Here is a 9706-nt window from a genome sequence, read left to right as displayed (position 1 = left end):
CCGCCCCTCACTACAGAGACGCGGCGTGGCTAGAGAGGCCTCCGCGACGTTCTAGACTGGGCGGGAGAATAGAGTCGAACGCCGCCGAGAGGCGACGGCCAGCGGGCGCCGAGCTCCGGCTGCGGGCGGGCTGGTGACGCTGGGGGAGAAGTGAGGGGAGCAGAGAAGCGAGAGGAGAGGGCCAGCGGAAGGCAGGGAAAGGAGCACTGCCTGTCGCTGGCTCCTCGGAGCGGGAGACGAGATGGGCTCCCAAGGGCCGAGCCCCCACCGCACGAAAAAGAGGGGCGTACGTCTCATTTTGGGGTCCCAAAGGGCGAGGACCCAAGACGCTGGTCCGCCGCCTGCTAGAGCTTGTTTGGCCCCCGAGGAGATTAAACAGCTCAGGGCCGGGCTGACCGGGGCCGGGGCTAAATGGGACGCCGGGGGGTGCTGGGCGGCGCGGAGACCCGTCGAGCCGCAGACCGAGCAGCTGCAAGACCTTTCCGCCTTCACGACCCCCGACGTGAGCGCGCGCTCCTCGGCGACCACCCTGCGCAGCTCCCGCCGTCCACAGCTGGATCCCAGGAGCAAGTGAGTGCGGCCGCCGAAAGAGGCTGAAGGAGCCGGAGCAGTATCCCCGCTCGCCATCGCCGCCCCCCCGTCCGACGATCTGGGCGCTGCCACTGGTCAGCCGTCTGGTTTCTCGTTCTTAAGACGGACACTGCGCCGGGGGGTTGCAGTGAATGCCTGTTGTAAATTGTCGGCGGTACCCCCCCCCCAACCCTCGCCAATCTTCACCCCTGGTTGTATTTCCCATGGCTTGCAGAGTGTTTGGAACATAGTAGGTCTCCAGAATACTTGTTGAGCTGCCACTTGGGACACCAGCATTCCGTATCTGAATGCCTGGGGGGATCAAGTTCGAACTCCACGTCCAGTCTAGCTTCCTGCAATGCGCCTGGGAGGCAGCAGTTGGTGGCCCAGATACTTGGGTCCCTGCCACCCACATGGGAGACGCGGATGGAGCCCCAGCTGTGGCGGGTGTTTGGGAAGTGAACCAGCAGATGGGAAATCTGTCTGCCTTTCAAATAAGTAAATAGTCGTTGTATTAATAAAGGACAATTGTGCATCTTTTATGATTGCTTACATTTGCAATAAGAACTGACAGAGGCACGTCTCGTTGGCTCTCCCTTCAGGTTTGCCGAAGGTCCCAGGAGTTCCCCTCCGTCGTACCTCAGTCTAATAAATAATCTGCTCCAGCCCCAGAAGCTAACAAGTGCGGAGATGCGCATCCGACGAAGAATGGCAAAGGTGCGGGAGCTGGACACGCAGATTAAAGCAGCCCGAGTCCAGCAGCAGCTGTTACTGGAGGACACCAGGCAGCTGCACGAGGAAGAGCTGCACTTCCAGGCGGAGAACAGGTTCTTTCTGGAGTACCTGACCAAGAAAACGGAAGAGCTGGCGAAGGAGCCTGTAAAGCTGTGGATGGAGTACATACAAGAAAGTCGAGAGATTAAAAGGGGGAGACAGAAGTTAGCCTCCAGATACGCCAAGAAGTCTTCAGTGCTTAAAGCAGAGCTCATGCAGAAGAAAAAGATACAAGCCGATTTGAAGCAGCAGTTGCAAGATCTGAGAGACATTTCGCTGTTAAAGGAGAAACAGGACATACAAATCCAGAAATTACAGGAAGAGAAAAGCAAGATCGAAGCGCAGATCGCCGCCGAGAAACACGCCCAGTTCCTCAAGGAAAAGGCCTTGTTGGAGGAGCAGCTGAATGAGCCAGACGTGAGGCACTTGGGAAGGCAAGAAAGGAGGGAGCTCAGGGAGAAGACGCTGGCCTTGAGGTCGGCAGCAAAGCAGGCTGATGTGAAGTTCTGCCACAGCATCCACGCAGAGAACCAGCGGCTACGCAGGGAATGCTGGCAGCTAATGCAGCGATCCCAGAAATTAGAGGCTACCCAGAGCCAGTTAAGGAGCCAGAAGCAGCAGCTGGAGCACGAACAGTGGCTTGTGCAGAGCATGCTCCGTGGGAGGAAACGGCTGCAAGAAAGACGCCAGGGATGCCCGAAAGGACAGGGTGTCCCCCAGGCACCACTGAGGCCTCCCCTGGGCACCGCGTCAAGGATAAACCCCACGTAGTTCCTCAAATACATACCCAGCCAACCTGTTAGGAAAGGCTTTTGAATTCTAGATTGCAGTAAAATACCATACGTGTTGGTACAAAAGACTAGGTGCAGTCATGTAAGGTGACCAGCTTCCTCTAAGCAGTATTTTAAAAAACTACCTTATGTTGATAAACACAATTTTCAGACTTCAGTTAACCTAATACCTGATAGCCTAACCTATTTCACCATCTGCAAAACACCCCATACATCCAGCAAGTTCAGAAACACCCACTTGGGGTGTGTGATTTCATCTAGCCAAGTTAAGATTTCTTTATAGAGAAAATACCTGTAAGGACAGCATTTCACTGAATAGAGCTTTCTGCTCTATAAATAACAGGGATCAGTTTATTTGTATTCCTTTTGGCCAACTCAGCAGACAAAGATGAAGTGTTTCTAAGTTCTTTTTTAAGTTTAGGCCAGTGGGTGGGTAGCTCCTTTTACAGATTCCTCACCAGTTGAGAAAGTACTCTGATAACAGCAAGCCCACTAAGTGCTAGGTTGAATGACCTTTGAAATCTGATGATGAACCCCTACAATGTTAGCTTTGAATACATTAAGGGGATAAGAGGAGTTGAGTGGTGACATTTATTAAGTCCCCTCTTTTTTGTGAAATGTTCTTTGAAGAAACACTTTTAGCATTAAAGAAGTGATTGAATGCCTGTTTCAGGAAAACCTATCAAAAAAGTTTTAAAATATTTGGACTTAAGAATCTTTGCAACCCCTTTCTATATCAACATTCTAAGTTTTAAGATGATAAAATGACTTAGTTATTTACAGTAAGGACTTTCACTTTAGGTCATTTCTTACATGTGCACTCCATACTATACCAAACGCCTTTGGCAATGTGTGCCATCTATTTAATAGGCCATTTAACAGAAATAGGAATAGTTTTTAGTTAGTATAGACTTTAGGGTAGTTTTTTCTATTTCATGACATATTGAGGTTTCACCAGTAACATATTTGAATGCTGACTCCTAAGATGACCCATATTTTAACATTGCTCTTCTACGGGAAAATACAATCAATTTTGTTTTCCAGAAATTGCTAGTGATGGAAAATGTCAAAGTTTCCTAGATTTTCATTTCTTATTTATAAATAAATTCACTTAAAATTAGACTTAAAAAAGGATCCTCTGGCAATGTGCCTTTAATGATTTTTGTTAAATATGTAGCTTATTCATTAAAAAATAAACATGATTATAACTTATCCATTGATTTTATTACTGTTCCAATGTAATTAATCTTCTGCTTCATCACTCTTAATAACACTTCAGCATGTCTTATTCATACTAGTGTGCAAATATAGTTTTAATGCAAAAATTGGGACTTTAGAGATAGCAGGTATGGACCTTAACCTATTCTTAGCCTCAGTTTATGAGCTGGAAATGTATTAGACGAAACTTGGAAAGCATGGCATCCGACACAATCTGATGCTCTATTCTCCACGGGTGCAAAACCTAGGAAAATTCACACCCAAGGCTGCTAAGCAGTCGGAAAGTGGGAAGAATCTTAACCTCTTGCAATTCTGCTTGTTCCCTCCCTGCCTTTGCTGTCTGATAATCTAACTCAGGAGTGGGTAACTTCCATCTGATCGCAGTTCATTTACTTGTTAGCATCCCAGGTGATGGCTACAGATAGGTATTGCTTGCACCTTTCTATCCTTTTCAGAATGAAGGCTTAAAGACCGTGAAGGGTGAACCATAGCTGATGAAAACTTTGACATCCATACCTCCAATTGAGCAGTTGGTTGGCTCAACTAAGATCTCAATCTACTCTTGGCTTGCTTGGCTATGAAGAAAATTAAAGATGTTACAGAAAGTGAGAGTAGATGGAAAAAAACCTCTGAGGTGGATTTCAGGCTAAGATCTGAATGATGAAATAAAGCTGAGGATGGCCCAAGGACTGGACCCCTGCCATCCACACAGGAGATCCAGATGGAGCTCTGGGCTCTTGCCATTGGCCTGGCCCAGCCTCAGTTGTTGCAATCATTTGGAGGGTAAGTCAGTGGACAGAAGATGTCTGTCACTCTGCTTTCAAATATATAAATACATCTTTAAATGCAATGAGAAACCATTAGGCAAAACTGATTATGGTTTGGATTGGCACAACTGAAGCAGAGTGAACAGATTAGATTTGATGGTGGACATCAGGAGGGGGAAAATGACACTCTTGGCCCCAGCATCTGAATGTACAGTGGTGCAGTCTATTCAAGCAGAGAAGGGACTCTAGGGGGAGGGAAAATATAAGGTTAAGATGAAACAGAAAATTCCAAAAGGTTCCTTATAAGAGGGAGGTGAACAGAAGAGATTTTTTTTTTTTTTGGTGTACTCTTTAAAAAAGTATTTCAGACATACCAAAAACACAGTTGCTACAACAAATTCATATCTACCTTAATCAGTCAGAAATTGTAATTTCAGTTGAAGTCTATATGGATTCTAGAAACACTATTCTAAATTTGATGTCCATCCATCCTATGCATATCTTGTTTATAGACATCCATCAACAAAGCATGGTTTTACATATCTGCAAGTCGTACATAAATGGTACACCTGATGTATTCTGTAACTTGCTTTTCCCAGACATTGAGATTTATTCATGACACAAGAAGCCCTAGTTAATTCCACAACTTTTATAGTATTTCACTGTATGACGACCACAATTCATCTTTTTTTATAGAAGATCTCAGTCTTTATTCCCATTTTTTAGGATTTATTTACTTGAAAGGCATTTACAGAGAGGCAAAGGCAGAGAGAGAGAGGTCTTCCATTCACTGGTTCAGTCCCCAAACGGCCGCAATGGCCAAAGCTGAGTTGATCCGAAGCCAGGAACCAGGACCTTCTTCTAGGTCTCCCACACGGGCACAGGAGCCCAAGGCCATTTTCTACTGCTTTCCCAAGCCATAGCAGAGAGCTGGATCGGAAGTGGAGCATCTGGGACTCAAACTAGCAACCATATGGATGCCGGTACTGCAGGCGGCAGCTTTACCCGCTACGCCACAGTGCTGGTCCCCAATTCATCTATTCTTACGATGGATAATCAGGCTGTGTGTTAGAGTAGGTTGGGCCCCATCTCCCTCTGCATCTAGCCAGAGAAAGGGAAATGAAAGCATGGAGGTGCACACTCACCCTTAAAGGCTCTAGCCTGCCAGTGACACACAGCACTCCCACTCACATTCTAGGGAAGGGACGTGAGCTCACTGCTTCATTATTACAGAGGAGGGGAGCAGGGGCACAGCTGGGGAATGCAGTCTGGCCATCTGTCCTGGAGTCCCCGGAAGGCAGCAGCAGATTGTGGCAGACGGCTAGCAGTCTTTCACAAAGCTTCCGGTGAGTATTAACTGTACTGCGACAATCATCCTTGTTTACAAGTCTTGGTGTACCTGGCCAAGGGGAGCTTCTCTGTATGTACCACAGACTCAAACTGCCCAGAGGGTGCACCATCAACTTCAGTAAATATGGCCAAATTGTTTTCAAAGTGACCGTTAACATTCCACACCATGCAGCAATTTACTTTGCTCCAAAACCTAGATATACCTCATAAACTTAGTTTATGTTATTCAAATGAGTTTCTTTTTAAAAACTTTTTCAAAAAGTTTAACTCAGTGTGATTAGGATTATCCATATTGAATTCTGCTGATTTCTGGCCTCAGGAAGTAACAAAGGAGTGCTAGAAAAGATCCTGGTTGGGACTAGGCAAGTTTTCTATACCAATTTATTTGATTCTCAACCTGTTCATTTTAACTAGCAGATCTCAGGAGTGAAAGAATTATTGCGACAACTGTCTGTGGAACTCAGTTCGAACTCCTGCCCATCTCTGCTCATCTTCAACCCCCATAGAGCTTCGGCAAGAAGTCAAAGAACTGGAAACAGCATTCTAACCAAGAGTCCTTTATTTCTTTTGTCATTGCCAAACATTCCCCACGTCTTACTCACCAGAAATTAACATAGCTTCTTCATCTCTCCTCCCTGACAACCCTCATCTGCGGAAAGGGCTTTTCGGGGGCAACTGCCAATGAAAATGTGGAGTGGATACACCATTCCCTTCACTTGTTTCCAAGTTCCCTATGCTGGCGGTATCAAATGCGGGTTTGGATGCTCCCTTGTTTGCAAGTGGTCTTCACAAAAGCCCACATTTTAAAGCTATTTGGAGGAGCACAGAGAACAGAGAGCCAAAGAGTGGTACTAGCCTTTCAGAATTTGGAAAGGTTGTACTCGTCAGTATCAGGGTTAATTTTTTATATGGCATGTGCCACAAAGTAGGCAAGAATATTTACGTAAAAGGGGAAGAGAATCCAGAAACACGACAACAAAGCTGCTCTAACCAATGCTCCAGAGAAAGCCACCCTCAAGCGGAAACAGCCCACTGAACATGACGAGGCCTGCGGTACAGACAGAATGACTTCCCGCTCCAGTGTCATCCGGTGTCAGTCTCAGGACATAAAGAGGAGAGAACTCCACATATAAAAGAGGACAGAAGGGTAATACTCTCAGAAAAATTCGGACACAGAAGTTGGCTAACGGATGGATGAGGAGTTAGTGGGGTACAGCCTAGCAAGTGAGGTCAAGTCCAGGGGAGAAGGTAGGAACACGCACCTTCATTTCCAACCTTGGTGGCATTATCAGGAGCACTAGGACACTGTGCCCAAACATTGGGGGCAATATTAAATTTCTCAATGCTTCAAACCAAGGGAACAAAAGCAAGTTTCAGGAGGGCACTGAACATAGCAACAGGAAAGTTGGGGCAGTATTTATTGCTTCTTCTAATTTTTCTTTCATTTTAATTGAGGACATGTTACTCCTAACGCTGCTTTCCATCGCCCAGTTTAACCAGCGTAGAGAAGTCCTAGCTTTTTCGTCCTACATCTATTTTCTTACTTTCAATCCTAAAACCATATTGAATTCAAACAACCTCCATAAAGTCTGTTTTCCAAGGAGACAAGATGACCTTATTACATGAGTGGCAACGGTTCTAGCTTCTAGGCATATTGTATCACAAACACAAAATGATAAATCAGTTATGGTTTTTAAAAATTAGCTTGGAATTGTTTTATAAGCTAGATGACGGAGCGGCTACTAAATCAATGGATCTTCCAAGAACATTCTATACCCCAGGAAGGAAAGGACAACAAAACAGGTTTCTTAGTCTTGTACAGGGCAAGAGAGGCCTATACTTTGGCCTTAAGAGGGAGTTCTTTGGGCAAGATAAGAGAAAAACAAGAGGACTCCAACGAGGAATAGCAGGAAAACCTACTAAAATGGGAGGAGGGAATGAAAAGTGAATGAGTAGGGAAGACAGTGAAATTTACACAGGAGGAGGAGCTGAGAGGTAACAGCCTTACACAAACAGCTGCAAGCATCTTCCCTCAGCCCCATGACTCGGTCCTCCCCACACAGGTCCCCATGACAACAGCATCCCATCACTCTCCTGGGAGCGCTCCACACCCACTGCCTACTTCCTTCCTCGTTTATGGTTAGTCTTTGGGACCTTGACTTTCTGGAACTGCGCTGGCACTGGCTCCTGCTCTGGTTCCTTACAGGAGGTTGACACTACCAGGTCCTCATTGCTCCTCCTCTGATCCTTGCCTACTCTAGCACTCAGCTCGGAGTCGGGAAGCTCGACGCCAGGCTGCTGTCGCCTCCTCAGGGACCTTCTGCTACTGTGCTGCTGCCTCCGCTTTTCTTCTTCTTGCTGCCGCTGCTTTATCTTCATCAGCTTCTCAAAGCTTTTGGTTGTTGTTGGGTTTACAACGAACCAGTCCTGGAGAGGCAAAATGGAAACGCCGTCTGGTCAACATAAGGAAAAGCATGCACAAGGCGGAGAGGCAGAATTCTGTATCATAAGGCGTGACCAGGGTGGAATCCAGAGAAGAAACAGATATGGCACGATACCTTAGAACTCTGTACTTTTTACTGGATAAACCCAATACAGAACAGTTCTCAAAAGCTAATATTGTGTAAGACGTAGATCATTTACTAAAGTGATCTACATGAGCCACATGAGATTTTTTTATTTCATGATAGTGTAAGGGTCAGGAGCACGAATTTTGTTGCCAGACCTCCTGGGTGAAAATCCCAACTCTGTAGCTATGTGCCCACGGGTAAATGATAACTTCTTTGAGCCTCAATTTTAAAAGTTAAGGGGAGAAGACAGGAAAATCCATTATGATGTCTTATTGTCTAAAAGAAAAACCAAAAGGAACTTGAATTTAATCAGGTGATCTGCTCAGTCTTCTAGATCTATTAATTTAGAGGATATAGCCAGGACAGAACATCGGATACAATCAGGAGGATCCAGAATGTGGATAAATGTGACAAGTGACAACAGGTTTTTTTTCCATAAAAAAATGGCAAAGGCAAAAAAATCTAAGGATTCTAGATCTGCATTATACAATGACTTAGCCACCAGACACACGTGGCTAATGAGCTCTTGATACATGGTTAGTCTGCAGTGAGATAAACTTCCAGTGTAAAATAGACACCAAATTTCAAAGTCTTGATATGGCAAAAATGTAGAATATCTCATTATTTTTAACACGTTAAAATAATGTTTTAAATCTATTGTGTTGAATACATAAAAAGTATTAAATTTCATTTTACCTGTTTTCTCTCTGTATTTCTTTAAACACAGCTAGTAGAAAATGTTTAGGTATATACATGGCTTAGATTACATTTCCACTGGCTAGTGCTATTCTGGATAAAAACAGATAAATGCTGTAGATTGGCCTTTTCTTAAGTGCTGATTTGGACAAATCAACTCTAAAAAAATTTATGAGACAATCAGGAAAATTTACATAATGACTGGATAAATACAATAACATTAAAGAATCACTGTTAATTTTTTAGATGTAACGACTGCAGTTACGTGGTTTTAAAAGTCCTACAGATACATATTTAAAGAAGTGTTTACAGCTGAAATGATGAGGACTCTGCTTTAAAAGTGAGGGAGATTGTAACTAAAACAAACTGGCCGTGCACTGATGACTGCTGGAGCTGGGTGACAGGGCATCGGGTTTACTATTCTATTGCCATGTGTCTGAAACGTTGCAGTAAAAAACAAAGAGAGACACTGATCAAAATTCATAAATATAGGCATAAATCAATGAGCCAATAAATGCCTGGGAGCGAATCCCAAACTAATGAAATTGTTTTGTTTCAACTCTGTTGGTTCCAGCTTCCTAAAAGGAAGAAACTGGAGAAACCAGTTAACTACACAAGGGGCAGATTTTGTACATGTATTTACTTATTTTCATTTTATTTGAAAGGCAAAGAAACAGAAAGAGAAAGAATTTCTATCTGCTGGTTTACTCCTCACTGTGTACAACAGCCAGGGCTGGGCCAGGCCAAAGTCTGGAGCCCAGATCTCAGTCTCCGTCTCCCATGGGGATGGAAGGGAACCAAGCTAACTGAGCCATCACCTGCTGCCTCCCTTGGTGCGGGAAGCTGAAGGAGAAGCAGAGACGCGAACCAGGCGTGCTGACACAGGACGCAAGCATCCCAAATGGGAACTCAACCACTGAGTCTGTCAGGAGGCAGTTAGCTTTCGAATACTACTACTGTAAAAATTCAT

At 44.8% G+C, this 9706-nt stretch overlaps 2 protein-coding genes across 4 annotated transcripts in view; one reads left to right on the top strand and one right to left on the bottom strand.

The window, feature by feature from the left end:
* The first annotated feature begins 79 nt into the window (after positions 1 to 79).
* On the top strand, positions 80 to 3303 carry CCDC121 (coiled-coil domain containing 121). The gene is made up of 2 exons (XM_062209169.1): positions 80 to 570; positions 1173 to 3303. The coding sequence occupies exons 1-2, from the start codon at positions 242 to 244 to the stop codon at positions 2113 to 2115; spliced, it is 1272 nt and encodes a 423-aa protein (XP_062065153.1). The 5' UTR covers positions 80 to 241; the 3' UTR covers positions 2116 to 3303.
* A 1698-nt stretch (positions 3304 to 5001) lies between these two features.
* Positions 5002 to 9706, bottom strand: part of ZNF512 (zinc finger protein 512) — a 45197-nt gene continuing 40492 nt past the window's right edge. For all 3 annotated transcript variants that reach the window (XM_062209166.1, XM_062209168.1, XM_062209167.1), the window contains exon 14: positions 5002 to 7897. In XM_062209166.1, coding sequence (XP_062065150.1) covers positions 7589 to 7897 — 309 coding nt within the window. In that variant the 3' untranslated portion in view covers positions 5002 to 7588. The remainder of the gene's footprint in view (positions 7898 to 9706) is intronic.

The sequence above is a fragment of the Lepus europaeus genome, chromosome 13, assembly GCF_033115175.1.
Source record: "Lepus europaeus isolate LE1 chromosome 13, mLepTim1.pri, whole genome shotgun sequence".
Lineage (NCBI taxonomy): Eukaryota > Metazoa > Chordata > Mammalia > Lagomorpha > Leporidae > Lepus > Lepus europaeus.
This window is presented reverse-complemented; position numbering and strand designations above follow the sequence as displayed.